The sequence below is a fragment of the Benincasa hispida genome, chromosome 11, assembly GCF_009727055.1.
Source record: "Benincasa hispida cultivar B227 chromosome 11, ASM972705v1, whole genome shotgun sequence".
Lineage (NCBI taxonomy): Eukaryota > Viridiplantae > Streptophyta > Magnoliopsida > Cucurbitales > Cucurbitaceae > Benincasa > Benincasa hispida.
Genome location: NC_052359.1, coordinates 65,544,949 through 65,561,395, shown reverse-complemented (window position 1 = coordinate 65,561,395; position 16,447 = coordinate 65,544,949). Strand labels below are relative to the sequence as shown.

Sequence of the window (16,447 nt, the reverse complement as noted above, 5' to 3'; positions counted from 1 at the left end):
GTTTCTTCCTATATGACTGATGATGTTTCAAAAAATATTCTTGAAAATGTTGTTGCCCCAGTCTTAGTTTATGCTAAGGGTGTTCAAATAACCCAATAATCCGAACAACCCGTACTACCCAACCCAAAATGTAAGGGTTAGGTTGGTTAGTTTTGTTCTTGGGTTGGGTTGGGTTCAACTTTTTCTATTTTTGTTGAGTTTGATTGGGTCGTGGGTTGGCTAAAAAATTTTTGGGTTGACCCAACCCAATCTAAATTTTATATATATTAATAATATATATACATCTTTGTAAGTTTGATTACTTTGTATTGATTAATTTTTTATTTTTTAATAATTTTTCTTTTTAAAATTGTTATGATATTTATCTTTGCTTAAAGTTTGCAATAAATATCATAGATCGGAGATCGTGATATGTTTCTATTTTGGTTTGTTTGGTATGGGTTGTTGTGATTGGTTGGCAAATAATATTTTTCTTATTTATCTTGTCGGATTTTTTTGTCTCTAGCTTTATGGGCATATTTTTTGCTTTGGTTTTCATTCCTTATTTGGTTGCAGATTTGTTGGGGTGATTCTTTCTAATTTTGTTCTTTTCTGTCTGTGATATTCCTTCCTTTTGTGTGCTGAATTTAAAGGTGTTATTGCTTTTGGTTTTAGAGTAAGCCACATATTGTTGTGCAAGTTGTTCTACAAAAGTTTATATAAAAGAGACAGACTCTCTAGAGGTGTTTGTGGGTGTTGTTGATCTCAGTGTTACTAATGTTGGTGTTAATCTGCTTCACGACATATGCCTGTCATCGTTCAGGGCATTCCTCTACTGGTTGATGGGGATATTTTTCCTACTGATGATATTATTGTCTTGGATGGAGCTCTCTCTATTTCTCCTTATGTTGCCTATTGTGTTAAGCAGGGCTAGTTGCTGAAGACTCTGAACACATGTTGGATGATGTGCACTCTGACGGCTATATTAATAACTCTACTGATAGGTTAGTGGTTTTGTGCTTTCATATTACTCTTACTTTTTTATGGTTGGTTGCTTGTCTCTATTGTCGTGGTTTTTGTTACCTTTGGCTATTTTTGTAAGCCAAACAAAAGGAGGAGAAGAAGTTTGGTTCAACACCATTCTGATGGTTTGTGGTTGTGATTGTTGATTTAGTTTGTCTGATGGTTTGTAGTTATGTGTGTGTTGCTCTAGTCTAGTTGGTTTGCTTCCACTGTCATGGCTTGATGATTGGTTTGTTTTGCCTTAAAAAATAGCCAAAGTGGGGATATTGTGACTGGAGTGTGATTGGATGATATTATCATAAGATTGCAGTGTGGTTGGTTTATAGAAAAAACTCGAGCAACATGTTGTGCAACATGTTAAAGACATTGTTATTGACATTGTTACATGTCTAGCAACATATTCGTCGGAATTCTTTTCCTTATTTATTTGCCTTGATTTGCATATTTTCGTGGTTGCTTTCTTTATTCTCCAGCACAAAATATTTATTCACCCTAAAAGATATTCTCAAAGCTAACCTTATTTTTATTGTACTCTTATTCAATTTTAGGGTTAGCTGTCTTATTAGAACAGTGTGTATTAAGAGTTTTGAGCTTAGGATTTTGTCTAAGCAATAACCTGCTTGTATTATTATTGAAAATCCTTGTATTTATCGTTGAGTTTTTGGTTTTGCAGCCATTGTAGAACTTGGGAGGAGTTTGATTTGATATTGTATTTAGGAGAAGCCTAAGTACGTTGAAGATAATGAAAACTCATATTTAGAGGGAGCCTAAATTTGAAGAATGTGAAGGAATCTTACTCTTAAGGGAGCTTAAGTATGTTGTATTGAGGGGATCTCATACAAAGCTTGGAGAAGCTTCTTTATGAAAGTGAGGGGAGCTTAAACTTAGGGGAACCTGAGTTGAAACTGAAGAGATAGTTGTACGTGAGTCTCTGAAGATGGAGTCTATCAGATAAGTACTTACGTTATAATTTCTAAACTCTTATATAGTGAAATTTCGTTCCACCGAGCACCAACCCCAGATGTAGGTGAATTTGCACCGAACTAAGTTATCAATCTCTATATCTTTATATTCCTTTTTCCTTTCGTGTTGCCCACCTTTGACATCGTGCTTGACATTGTATCATGTGTTAGATCCATCCTATTTTTTTCATATCTAATACATTTCCTGAACTTTTTAATTTTGTGTTTAGTATGTTATCGACATATTCAAAATTTTAAAAAATAAATAATTGAATTAAATTTTATGTAGTGTCTAAAATAGTTCCGTAAATTTTGACTTAAAGGTTGTTTGGATTGACTTGAGAAATAAAAAGTTTTTCAATAAATCCATTTTTATTTAAACTCTTTTGATAAAAACCAATTAAAATGCATTTGAAAAACTACTTTGAGTAGTTGCCAAACACTTCAATATCTTCAAAAATGATTTATTTTTTAAATTAAACACTTGAAAATATATTTCAAACACACTCGACGTCCAATAACATATTCGGAGTTCTAAGTCTTTATTTATAATTTTAAGAGTCTTTTTATAATCTCATTTACTTTTCTTTTCGGACCCATCTAACGTCTCTGCAAATACAATATGATCATAAATCAATTTCTTCCAAGTTATGGCTTAGAATATTGAAATTTAAAATAGACTAATATGACTGTTTCAATTTAATTATGTTTGAATATGGAAAAAATCAACAAATTGTTATTTGACAATCTTCTTTTTTTTTCCCACCCTACGAAGAAGAAAGAGAGAAATGTATGAGAAATGACAACGAAATTGGCCAAAATTTATCCAATTGAGTTTGGATAGTTGTGTTCGGATATTCTAATTTCTCCATTAGTAATTTATAATTTGTGATGTGATATTCTAAATAACAACCAACTTGATTTTTTTTCTCTAGGTTATATTTAAAAATAACTATTTGTTTATACCATTTTTTTAAAGTTGAATATTATAAATGGTAATCAATACTAGGTGTATTTTTAGCCTCCATGTTCTTGTAATTTCAAAATATCTATTTTGGTTTCTTTCTACTTTTTATTTTTAGTCTTCATATTTTTTAAACAGTCTTTATAATAGAATATATGTACTTTAAGAAGTGATTACTTTATTATTATTATTTTTTAAAAAAAAAGCATTTTAATTAGTACAATATTATATTCATCAAATTTCTTAAAAGGAAATAATAATTTTGCGTATCAAATGATTTCTATTGTATAATAAGTTCATATAAAATAATCTTGTCAACAGAAACAACAAAAGTACTAAAACAAAATAGATATTTGAAAGTATGAGATTAAAATGAAAAAAAAATTACAAAAATAAGAACTAAAATTATATCTAAATCATTATAAAGAATTGAAATATCTGTCAATATGTTGATATATCCGTAAAATTAAAATCTCAATATCGATATTTTTAATTCTTGACAATAATAAATTTAGTCCCTAAGACTTTCACTTCTGTTTCGTTCGGTTTTCAATCATAGAATAAAATTACAATTATAACGTAAAATTTTAGATATATTTTGGTTTAGCCCTGTCTATTTTGATTTAAATTAGTTTGATCATGATAATGTGAAATATACAAACTGGATAGGCTAATAAAGTAATATACTTTCAACTGTTGTTTAAGGTTTTAATATCTCTGTTTTTTTTTCTCAAAAATAAAAATTAAAAAAGATCCATTGAAGTTTTATATAATATTTTTTTTCAGTTTTCAAATTTTTAAAAAGGTAAAAGTGATTCATAAACTTAATTTAGCTGAATTTCTTCAACTTTCAAAAGAAAGTACTTAGTTCTAACATTAGGTTTTCATCCAAAATTTTCAGTAAATTCTCTATCTTTTTTAAAAACACATTTACATGAACATACAAAAAAAATATATCGATCTAGATAAAAAATTTAAAATTATAAATATTTAAACAATTGATTCTAAACTTAATATTTAAAAACAGAAGAATAAAAATTAAATAACTTGGATGATTAATCATTATTAATGATTTTTACTTAGTTGACTTAATCTCGTGCAACAAAAAGAAATATTCCACAAAACCAAGTCTTTCTTGACAACTTAAAAAACTATATAAATCCTCTCTCCGAATGGGGGAACTCGGTTTGTAACGATTGATCAAAACACACGCAAAAGAAAAAGAAAAAAAAACATAAAATGTTGGGTGATTTCTTGGCTCGATTCCTTCTGTGAGTTCATCGATTTCTTTGTGTTTGTGTAAGAAATTGAATTCTGCTTGTGATTAGTTAATTAATGATGATGGAATTTTGAACTACAGGATGATATTTGGGTATGCTTATCCTGCGTTTCAATGCTACAAGGCGGTGGTGAAATCCCCAATTCAAGTCCAAGAGCTTCGATATTGGTGTCAATTTTGGTAATACAAACAATCAAATCAACCAATTCGAGTTTTAATTTCCAAATTAGTGTAGGCTTATTTTGATTTTAAACTTGTGTAATTTGTTGCTGCAGGATCATTGTGGCCATTTTAACCATTGTTGAGAGGATTGCTGATGCTTTTGTGGGATGGTTCCCCATGTATGGAGAATTGAAGTTGGCTCTCTTTATCTACTTGTGGTATCCAAAGACTATGGTAACAATAACTTTACACTCTACAAAATACATTTGTTTAACTATGTGGTTAGCCTATATTACAAGAGAATAAGTTATGAAAATCAAAATTTAGGCATATGGCCCATTTGAACCCACTCGCATGCTCACCAAAATTGATTGGCTTTGGTGGTGTGTTGCACACGACACAAATAAACATCAACTTCTCTTTCGTGTGGTTTTATGTTATGTGTGTGTACGGGAGAAAATGGACAATGATTAGCTGTAATCTAAATTAAACTTAATTGCATGTCATCCATTTCAATATATGTAAAAATAATTTTTTTAAAAAAAATCTATCATATGGGAAAGTTTTATTGGTGTGCAACCTGGTTGTATAGAGATGGTGCATCTAATTTTTTTTTTTTTTAAGAGAAAAGGTCACGAGGTGAGATTTTGTATCTTTGTGTTGGCAAATGTTATTACTTATGTTGAAGAGTTTGAAAATTATTGTAAGAGTGACGAGTTTTTTTCTTGAAATTTCTTGTGTATTCTTCTTCTTTAACTATTTTAGCAAAACCCGCATAGGTAATAAAAATCTTGGCCTTGGGTTGACTTATCTATTTTTTAAAAATTTGTTAATCTTAATTTTTAGAAATTAGCCATTGCATCAATTTTATCATCTTATTTTAATATGGAAAATATAATAGGAGGCCGAACCGAGTAAATCTCAATTAGCATTCCAGTATATTAGATACGTTCTTGAAGTGTAAATAACAAAATATAAAAATGCAGGGATCCGGGTATGTATTTGACACGTTGTTGAGGCCCTTAGTTGATAAAAATGACAAAGATATTGAAAAGATGCTAAAGGACTTGAGAGTAAAGGCTTGGGATTTGGCCATTTTCTACTGGAACAATTGCACTGAGTTGAGCCAATCTGCATTGCTTCGAGTTGTTAATTACATCGCTTCTCAGCGTCAAAGCATTCCTTCTACGCCTATACCTCCATCAAAAAAGCATAAGTGAATTCTACACTTCTTGTATTTATACATAATTGTATTAATCCTTTGTTGAATCTTATGGATTTTGATATTATATTTAATAGTAAAAGGTTACATCTCAAAACTAATTAACAATTGAAAAAATAACTTATTTAACTTATTTATCTAATGTGGAACTCTCAACATGCCTTTTCAAGATTGTATAACTATTTTTTACCATACCATATAATTTAGAATGTATAAACAAAATGAAATTGATAAAATTTTAGAGATAAATAGTAATGGAGCTACCATTTGTGGAAATTTATGTATTTATCCCATGATTATTTTGTAGATTGGTTAAACGTTTTTTCCTGCAAAATTTTATTTTATTGAAGTTTAATAAGTTTATAAATATTTTATATTAGTTCTTTTTCCGTTAAAATTAATGGACAAATTAGTTAAATTTGATATAAATTAAAAGTCAACAGTTTTTTTTTTTTTAAATATCAATTTATACTATTGATTTAAATCATAAACTAATAATTGTATCAATTTAAATTCTGAATTTTTGTAAATATATCAATTTACACACTCTATTATGTTTCGTTTGGAAAAACCTCATGTGAAATTTATAATTATATCAATTAAATCCCTAAACTTTCATAAATGAATCAATTTAAATTCTTGGACATAATTCCTTTGAAAATCGTCCATGTATTTACTCTACTCATCTATTTTGTTACGTCGACATTTGAAGAATTCTACAAAAATTTGAGATCTAGTTCAAAAAGGATTTATAAAGATAATTGTAATGAAAGATTCAGATTGATTGACTTATGAAAATTTAAGAGTTTAATTAACATAAATCATAAGTTTCACATAATATAGGTCAAACAAATTCAGAAGAAATGTGAAAATTGATATACTTATGAAATTTTAATATTTAAATGGATATAATCATTAACTTAACTTTGAAATAAATGGTATGTAACCCTTCGTTAAGGGTTGCATCTTTTCAATAAATAACTAATTTGAAGAAAAGTCACGATTATTTGAATGGTCACGAATTAGTTTATAAATATGACATTTCTTCAAAAAGGTTTAAAAAAAACATATTTCATAAGATTTTTCTTCCTTAAATAAAAATTCTCTAAATTTCAAAATTCGTTGAAGTTCAGTATATTCGCAAAGTATAATTTGTTAATGTTGTGAACGGTGCTACTTTCATAAGAAAATTGATCTGTTTTATCTGTGAGACAATTATTCATGATACTCAGGTATTAGAGTGAGTAAATTTGTCTTAAAAGGATAACGTGAAGTCATTGGATTAGATTTTCTTTTGATATACAAGATGATGTATTTTCTTTTTCTTTTTTTTTTTTTTTTGGTAAATTATTCATATAACAAACACTTAGAAATTTAACAGATAAAATCTTGGAAACTAGTATAAATTGATATATACGCTTTTATTTTATTTTCATTAATTTAAGAAGATTAGTTAGGGAAAACCAAAGAGGGTCAAAAAGGCTAGAATTTTTAAAATGTCGCTGTGGAGTGTACATGGAAGCTTCCAGTTCCTTTTCATTATTATTATTATTATTATTAAAAGAAAAAAAAAACATCAAATGCTTTGTAATAATTGGAGGGTTTGGGAAAGTGGGAAGACGGTCAACTAACTTCAACAATTTTTTTTTTTAAATAAATAAATAAGCGTTATTTCCTATGTGTTTTGAGTGAGTCTAAAACTTGAGGCATAATTGGAATTTCAAATTTTATTTAAATTTAAAATTTTGCTTTTCTTTTTGGACCCAAAGTTTCGTATCCCTAAATTCTATATCATTAATCAACTTCTTCCAAGTTACGTTATCACAAAAGAAGGGAAAAATATATAATTAAACTCACATGACTAATTCAAATAACTTCCCCGTCATAATTGCAAATAAAAAACTACAAATTTTCTTTTCCACGTTATATTGTTTTTTTAGTTGTGTATACTGAAAGGGATTATGGAGATGAAATGAGGGAAGTTCGTAAGGGATGACAATGAAATTGGCCAAATTTGGTCCATTTTGAATTTATAAATACATAATAAAGTTTAGGAAACCTTTCTCTTTTGATACAGAATCACTTCAAATCCATTGTCTCACATTTTTAATGCAATATTTCAAAAAGGGATTTGAAAGCACTGTTTTAAAATAATTTTCTCAGAATTATTTTTAATCGTTAAGTGTTGAAAATTTTATTTTTTTTTATTGACTTAAGTATAATTGAATTGATTAAAATATTGTATGTTTGAGTAAAGGATGAATGATTCAAATTTTTGTCCAAGCAATGTTTTGGAAACTATGTAAGGTTTAAAAGGAAACCAAAAAAAACACAATTTGATTTTATCTTCTAGTATATATAAAAAAAGGTAAAATTAGGAGCCTAAAATTTGAATGAGAAGGGCCTAAAATTATGTGTTAATTAAAGAAAGTGAATAAGGAGGTTGTACAAAAGTACGAAACTACCCTCCATAATAACTGCCTGAAGAACCAAACTTATTTTTCTTAAAGAAGAATCCCAAGAAAATCCGGTCTGGCCTCACTGAATCGCGTGCAAAGAGATCGACGAAGGCGTTCGCCGCAAGAAATCCTCTCTCTTTCTCTCTCTCGAAACTCCATAACTATATCTTCTCTTCTTCTCCATCCTCATTTCCTTCACGCCATCTCAAATCCTTTCCCCCAATCCTTCAAACTCCACTTTCCTCTTTATCTTCCATAGCTTCCGACTCTCCTCTGGCTTCTGATCGGACAGTATTCGCTCAATGTGACTTCTTTGGCAGTGTTTGCTCAGAAAATTTGGGGGATTCCGTTTCTGCTGAGTCAACTTGCCGAGTTTGGTAAGGTCAATCATTCCTGCCTTTCTCTTTGTTAATCTTGTTTCATTACTAGTTATTGTTTTGGGACTTTTGATATTGGATCTTTACTCGGTTGCCGTGGGATTGAGTTTTTTTTTCTTTTTTTATTGAGTGTTTTGGTGCTCTGTTGTTCAACTCTGTTTCAGGTTAAATTTGGCGGGAATTTATTGTGTTCTGCTAGTGAATTAGCGATTCACAATGTTGGGAGAATTGATGGTCCGATGCCTTCTGTAAGTTCTTTTCGATGTTCTAAGAGAGCTTCTCTGGTTTCTCTCTCTTTTTTTTTTCTTTTTTTTTTTTTATAAAAAAAATCATGAGGTGATTCTTTTGATTGATGAATGATGTATCAATGTAGGATGCTGTTTGGCTATGCATATCCAGCGTTTCAATGCTACAAAACAGTTGTGCAGAGCCGGATTGAGATTCGTGAGCTTCAATTCTGGTGTCAATTTTGGTAACAACGAATCCATTTTTGCACTTTGATTTGGTGGAATGGTTGATGATTTCTGTCCTGATCTGTAGTTGTTGACTTAATTATTTTATTGTTTCTCCTAATAATCGAGAATTTATTGATCGAATTACGTTTTAATTCTTCTGATTATCGTTTATTTACATGTTCAATTTTGATGAATATAATGATGATCGCCATAGATTTTTGTGTTTTGGAATAACAATGGAAAGGGTTTTCTTGACTCTCTTTATTGCTTTGGCTTTGGCGTTTTCCTTTGTCTGCTACTTTGTTTTTCTATTACATTACTTTTAATTTGAATTCCTATTTATTTAATTTCTTGTAGGATCATTGTGGCCATTTTAACAGTTGTTGAGAGAATTGCTGACACTTTAGTCGCATGGTATGTGTAGCTTTCTTTTCTTTTCTTTTCTTTCCTTTTCTTTTCTTTCCTTTCCTTTTTTCTTCCTTGAGGGATTTGAACTGTGTTGCATTTTTCATCATTTCACCTGTGCTCAAAATTTATGGTCCAAAACCTTGTCAAGGTTGCCCATGTACGGAGAATTGAAGCTGGCTCTATTTATCTATTTGTGGTATCCAAAGACTAAGGTAAGAAAAATGAGTGAATCTAATCATTGAAGTTAATGCTCGATGTGTTACCTGAAGCGTGTAGAAAAATGAAAAAAATAATAGACTTTACCCAAAAATAAAGTTCTAATCACCCTGTAATATTGACATTTACATCAGAAAAAAAAAATTAAACATGAGTGCATGAGATAGCTGCACCTAACCATTACTCTTTACATTATATATAACCATCAACACAAATCAGAAATAAATTTTATACCCATAGATGTTGTATCAATTCCAAACTTGAAAACTAAAATTGAAACAAGTAAACCTCAAAAGCTAAATGTGTAACATTGCCATTGAATTGCTTACAATTTTGTTATTATGTTATCTTTTGGTAGGTGACTAACCATTAACAAGATTGAGGACTATTTAAGAACTAAAATGTTGATTTTGAAAACTAAATGAAATTTGAAATAGAGTATCTAAATCCTACTAAAAAGTATAGTGCTTTCAATTTGTGAAGAATCTTTTTGTTTTTAAGTATAGAAAACTTGTTTGGCATCTTTTGAGGATAATGAATGATCTACTCGATTTTGGTGGGAATTATTCTGAGAAGCTTTGGACTATACAGAGCACGTAATCTATGAATAGTGTAAATTGTTAATTCTAATTTGAACACAACTTTCTAAAAGCCAAGCAAAGCTGTTCTGTTTGTTAATGGGGGCTAAAAATATGCAGGGAACAGGCTATGTGTTCCAAACTTTGCTGCGGCCCTTGGTAGATAAACACGAAATAGATATTGAACAGAAGATGGTGGATTGGAGAGTCAAGGCTTGGGATTTGGCCTTGTTCTACTGGAGAAACTGCACTGAGCTAAGCCAATCTGCAATCGTCCAAGTTTTTAACTACTTGGCTTCTCAGCCCTCTAGGCCTGCAGCTGCAGCACCCCCACAAACCAGGGTAATCTTCTATAATCCTCCTCCTTGAAGGATTTAGTGGCAAATTACAAAGAAACAGGACTTGTTTTTCCATTGCCTTAAGACATTTACAAAAACCTTACCAGTAATTGAACCCAGCAAGAGCATCTATATCCATTTAATTAGAGATGTAAATTCACATTTTGCAGAGGAACGAGCACCATCCNACCGCCGCCACCACCTCCAAACGAGCTGCCTTCGTTCTTCCGGAAACCTCCAAGGCAGAGCAAAGACTCGAGCAGGAGTAAGGCCAGGAAATGGTTTCCTAGTGCCCCTCTGCTCGGTTCCAATAGTCGCCGTTCCACAGGCACGACGGAGGAATTTGATGTGCAATTTCCGCTCCATGACCAAACAAACTATTTTTATGAAGATCAAAACTACAACCAAGCTCGATTCAGAGGATCGAAAAAAACCCATTAGAAGTTGCCAAACAAAACTGTACAAAAGGAAAAAAGGAACTGAAAACCCTCTCCCCCCAACCCAAGGAAGCATAAGATCGATTCATTTTGGAATTTTTCTTCAAACATTTACATCTTTTTTTATTTTTTGGTTTCTTTTTTCAACTCTACCTATAGAGGTGTATGTGTATATAATCAGTAATTAATACACACACAACAGAATAGAAACAGAGATGATTGATTTCAGTCAAATAAGAGCTGATTTGTATTTCCCCTGTTCATCATTATTAGACAAAATTGACCCCAACAACGCGAAATATCCGATCAAAAGCGTTGGCTATACGGGAAATTATGGGCAGGTTGAGGAAGCTGAGACAAGCTGAAAATCTGAGCCAAATACGGCGGAAGAGGTGAGGTCCGGAGGAGCCTGGAGAAGAGGACATGGGCTGAAGATAGGCCCACGCCGCCTGCTTCACAAGGCGGTTGCGGATCGTGATCTCGTACCCGGAATTTGCAGCAGAGGCGGCGGTGGGGGAGCTGATGGCGGTGGCCGAGGGCAAAATGTCTCTGAGGGAAGTGTAGGCAAGGGAAGGAGAGGAGGCGGAGGAGGAGGATTTTATTGGGACGAGCTCGAAAGCCAACGGTAGCGGCGGCGAAGCCGCCTTGGTGGGAGCGAGAAGGTTTAATTTAGATGGCACGGCGACGGGCAGCGTGATGGAGTTCCTGCGGCGAAGATTGGACAGCGGTGGGTCTGGTTTTAGAGCGGAGGTCTCGTCCATGGCGGCGGAAACAGAGAGTTAGAGAGAGGGAGAGAAAATTGGTGATGAGTGAGATCGAAAATGGAAGAGAAAAGAAGGAAGAGGCATCGTATGTGATTGTGGGTGGCGCGTATTTTGCATTAGGAACAAACAACAAACAATTATTGCACTAAAAATAAATAAATTGTCTCAATCGTTGATTATTCTTTTCAACACCAGCGCCCCATACTTTTTTCTTTTAAATGTCAAAAAGGGCAAAAAAAAAAAAAAAAAAAAAAAAATTGTATTCTAGAACTAATATTATTTTTCGAATTCCCAAGAAAATTGTATTTTATTTCTAGGTGCTCCAAGCATATCTTTTCTTTTCCCATTCGAATAGATCATTTAATTTAAAATATAATTAGCCATTAAATTATTCTTCTAAATTATCAACGAGGAACTGCCTCTTCATAATATTAATCTATTATATTGTCCTCTCTTTTCATGTAAAATCCACACAGTCCGGTCTCTTTCGACCTTGAAACAAATATGAAGATTAATTTTCAACAAAATAATTTGCGGTCTAATTTGATTGTATATGTGAATATGATAGGGTTTCATGAACGAAAGCATATATCATATTGAATGCTATATTTGAACAAGAATAATTAATGAAATAATGTTTTTTTTTTGTTAGTTTTAAATAATTTGGTGAGATCAATGAATATTCTTAATACTGTCAATGAATTATTGATTTTAATTAGGTTAAATTATAGTAGATTAATCTCTTAGATTAAACTTACGAACACTAAATCAAAACCCAATGGATTTCTTTGCATCATTAACTTTTCAAAGACCCATGTGATGATAAACATAGCGGTCACACCCACATCATGAATTTCTTTGTTCACACCCATGGTGGTCGAAATGAGTTAGCCTCATTTGATAGCTCATAAAGCTATGAAGGAGAATCGTTTTGATATTCTCCATCTTCTTTACCTTAAGTGGTTTTGTGATTTGGTGTCTAATAATTTAGGATGTGTTTGGAATACATTTTCAAGTGATAAGTTATTTTAGAAAAAAAAATTAGAGTGTCCAACAACCATTCAAAATAGCTTTTGAAGAATATTTTCAACAAATTTTGTCAAAAATATTTTAAATTAGAGGTGTTCAAATGACTCGACAACCCAAACAACTTGAACTATCTTACAAAAAATGTAAGGATTGAGTTGGATTGGGTTAAACTTTTTCTATTTTTGTTGAGTTGGGTCATGGGTTGACCCAACCTAACCCAAATTATATATATTAATAAAATATTATATTATATATATATATAATATATATATATATATTATATATATATTTATTTATAATATTCTCTTTGTTTAAAATTTGATTACTTTGTATTGATTAATTTGTGAAATTTTAATATTTTTTAAATTGTTATAATATTTGTCTTTGTTTAAAGTTTGTAATAAATATCATAGATATTTGGTATTTAACATTTGAATTTTATGAGATTTTAGTTATTAGACATGTGTTGTAGATAAATTTACATATTTTTAATTAAAAAGAAAGAGTAGGTTATAACTCGACAACCCAACCAACCCAACCTTGTGTTGGAGATTTTATTTTGGTATTTTGGGTTGCTAATCCAACCAACCTGAATTTTCAAGTTAGTCCAAAAAAACACCCTCAATCCAATCTAACTCATGTACAAACCTACACTACAAGAATTTTGGGCACTAAGGTCAGTGGGGAAAAGTAAAAAAGATATATAATATTGGCCTTTTAAAAAAAAAAATCTTTAATGTTGGTTTTAAACTGACATTAAAGATAGGCTACAATGTCAGTTTAAAAACGACAATGTAGATACCCATTTATTTTTTTCCTTTAGTAAAAAAATATCTCTCTTCCATTTCACTATCTTTCTTCTCTCTCTTTTCTCACTTCTCTCCTTCAGACCCTCTTCCCCTTGACCATACCGATCATCACCATTGTGCTCGTCGTCGATCATGTCGTTCAACGTGTGTGTACTCCGTTGTCGTTCAACTCGTCATTTGGTCGTGTCGTTCAACTAACTTGCATGTAGTCTGTTTTCGTCCAGCTCACCGTTAGCTCGTTCATGTGTTGGTTCCGATCGTGCAAATCTCTGACGGTGAGCATAAAGAGATTTGGTTGGTCAGCTCGGTTGTGTCGTTCAACTCATCGTGCAGATCTTCAATCGTACAACTCATTCCAGTCGTATAGGTGGATCGTTGGCATCAGATCTATAAATCTAGTCGTGGGCTTTTTCATTTGGTTGTCTATTTTCTTGATTTACTTGTGGGTCTTTCAATCTAGTCATTGGTGTGGTGGTTCAGCTCTGTTCGGCAGGTCTGATGCTCGCTAGCATTGTGCATTCGCTAGATCTATCAATCTTAGCTCAGATTTGTTCCAATCTTCGAGCTTCGATTCAGATCTCTTCAAGCTTGTGGGTTGTTTGAGTTGTTTGTTTGCTTCAAGGTAATTTTGTTGTCATATTTATTTTCAATTTAGTAATTTAAAGTTATTTTATTTATTTTATCTTTATTCCAATGATTAAGCTTCTTGAAAGTTTGAAATGTTTGAATGAAATTAGCTCAAGAATATGTAATTGGTTGATAGTCTTGCTTAGCGTGGTCTAAGTGTATATTAGAACCATTTTTTAAAATTATATATAAACTACTTTAGTCTTACTTCATTGATTAAACTTGCTTAGTGTGGTTCAAGTGTTTTTTCATTCATTTTATTTTAATTTCAATGATTAAGCTTCTTGAAATTTTGAAATGTTAGAATGAAATTAGTTCAAGAGTATTTACTTGATTGATAGTCTTGCTTGGTGTGGTTCAAGTGTATATTAGAACCATTTATTTTAATTATATATTAACTAATTTAAATTATATATAAACCATTTTTTTTATATTAGAATCATTTTTATTCCAATGATTAAGCTTCTTGAAATTATATAGTCTTACTTGATTGATATTCTTGCCTAGTGTGGTTCAAGTGTGTTATTCTTTTGAGTTTATCTCAAAATTTAATATAAACTAATTTAGGCATTGTTGTTGTTTATGGTTCATAAGATTTTAAAGTGTTGAAATGAAAATTAGTTCATGAATATGAACTTGTTTGATGGTCTTGCTATCATCTTTTTATTTGGTGGCTAATGTGCTTACAGAACATTTTCTTAGGCTCTATTTTAGCCTTTAATATTTTATTTGTGTTATTCTTTAAAGTTTATCTCAAAATTTAATGTAAACTAATTTAGGTATTGTTGTTGATCCTGGTTCATAAGATTTTAAAGTGTTGAAATGAAAATTAGTTCATGAATATGAACTTGTTTGATGGTCTTGCTATCATCTTTTTATTTTGTGGCTAATGTGCTTATAGAATATTTTCTTAGACTCTATTTTAGCCTTTAATATTTTATTTGTGTTATTCTTTAGAGTTTATCTCAAAATTTAATATAAAATAATTTAGGTATTGTTGTTGATCATGGTTCATAAGATTTTAAAGTGTTGAAATGAAAATTAGTTCATGAATATGAACTTGTTTGATGGTCTTGCAATCCTCTTTTTATTTGGTGGCTAATATGCTTAATAGAACATTTTCTTGGGTTATATTGTAGTCTTGAAAATATTTTATTTGTGTTCTTTTGTTTTTGTCTCATGTTGATATAAACAAGTTTTAGGTCTTATTGTTGATTATGGTTAAGTTTACAAGCTTAAGGTAATTTTTCCTTGTTATTGTTTGTCTCTTTTATAGATCAAGTCGCATATTGTACAACCATGAATAAGTCATGGATGAGAATAAATAGAATGTCAATCGAGTATGATTTGGGGGTTGAGATGTTTATTAAAAATGGTCTACAACATTCAAATATGTCGAATGTCATGAGTTGTCTATGTTTGAAGTGTGTGAATACAAAAACTCTAAATGTAAACACAATAAGAGATCACTTATTTTTTAATGGTATAGATCAAAGTTATCAGATATGGATTTTTCACCGTGAATTATTAGAGAAACAATGAAAATGTGTCTACTAGTGAAAGAGACAAAGTTGATGAGGATGATGTTGATGTTGATGTTAATGTTGATGACACAATTGGAATGTTTGAGGTTGTACATAACTATTTTAATGACAAATCCGATAATTTTGAAGAATTACTACATGATGCGATAAAAACATTGTGCCTAAATTGTAAAATTTTTACTACAATATCTACATTAACAAAGTTATATAATTTGAAAGCTAAATTTGGATGGAGCGATAAAAGTTTCACTGAGTTGTTGGAATAACACATTTTTATAATTAACCAAATAAAAATATCGCCACATGTAAAGTTTCTAGATCTTTGATCTAGAAATTTAGCCAACCAACTAGAATTGACTAATTTGGACCAATTAGTTCTTACTCCAATAACACAAGGTAAGTAAATGACAAATTTCTTTAGTTATTTTTAATTTGTATTATACGCATACTAATATTTCAAAATTGTTGCTTATTATAGTTATCATTGGATATTGATTATAATCAATTTTCAAGAAAATTGTGTTTATGTTTTGGACTCTATGCGAAGTAAAGTTCAAGTGGAGTTTCATGGAGTTATAAATATGTAAGTGTAATTGGATTTTCTTAGCTCTTAATTCAAATATTTATGTTTGGCTAATGTTTTCAAACTATTTAGTGGATTGAAAACTAGTTTGAAAACGTGGTTTGAAAACTAGTTTGAAAACATGGCAAGCCAAGCACGATCTCCAATACCATCGGTCTTCTCCAAAATGAAAACCTATAAAGGTAAATTTATATCATATTTTAACATATTATGTTCATTCAAACATAAGAAT

The 16,447-nt window shown here is 30.8% G+C and overlaps 2 protein-coding genes and 1 pseudogene across 2 annotated transcripts; 2 read left to right on the top strand and 1 right to left on the bottom strand.

Moving 5' to 3' along the window:
- Positions 1 to 4,113: 4,113 nt before the first annotated feature.
- LOC120090814 (HVA22-like protein i) lies at positions 4,114 to 5,589 on the top strand. The gene is made up of 4 exons (XM_039048521.1): positions 4,114 to 4,199; positions 4,289 to 4,387; positions 4,483 to 4,603; positions 5,356 to 5,589. The coding sequence occupies exons 1-4, from the start codon at positions 4,168 to 4,170 to the stop codon at positions 5,587 to 5,589; spliced, it is 486 nt and encodes a 161-aa protein (XP_038904449.1). The 5' UTR covers positions 4,114 to 4,167.
- A 2,525-nt stretch (positions 5,590 to 8,114) lies between these two features.
- Positions 8,115 to 11,093, top strand: LOC120092009 (annotated as a pseudogene).
- Positions 11,094 to 11,128: 35 nt separating this feature from the next.
- Positions 11,129 to 11,620, bottom strand: LOC120090813. The gene has a single exon (XM_039048520.1). The coding sequence runs from the start codon at positions 11,618 to 11,620 to the stop codon at positions 11,129 to 11,131; it is 492 nt and encodes a 163-aa protein (XP_038904448.1).
- Positions 11,621 to 16,447: the final 4,827 nt, after the last annotated feature.

Excerpts from the sequence above, each read along its gene's own strand:
- LOC120090813 (XM_039048520.1), bottom strand. The coding sequence starts at position 11,620 with ATGGACGAGACCTCCGCTCTAAAACCAGACCCACCGCTGTCCAATCTT.
- LOC120090814 (XM_039048521.1), top strand. The coding sequence starts at position 4,168 with ATGTTGGGTGATTTCTTGGCTCGATTCCTTCT. Across the intron at positions 4,200-4,288 it reads TTCTTGGCTCGATTCCTTCT|GATGATATTTGGGTATGCTT; the intron begins GTGAGTTCATCG and ends TTTGAACTACAG. Across the intron at positions 4,604-5,355 it reads TGTGGTATCCAAAGACTATG|GGATCCGGGTATGTATTTGA; the intron begins GTAACAATAACT and ends ATAAAAATGCAG.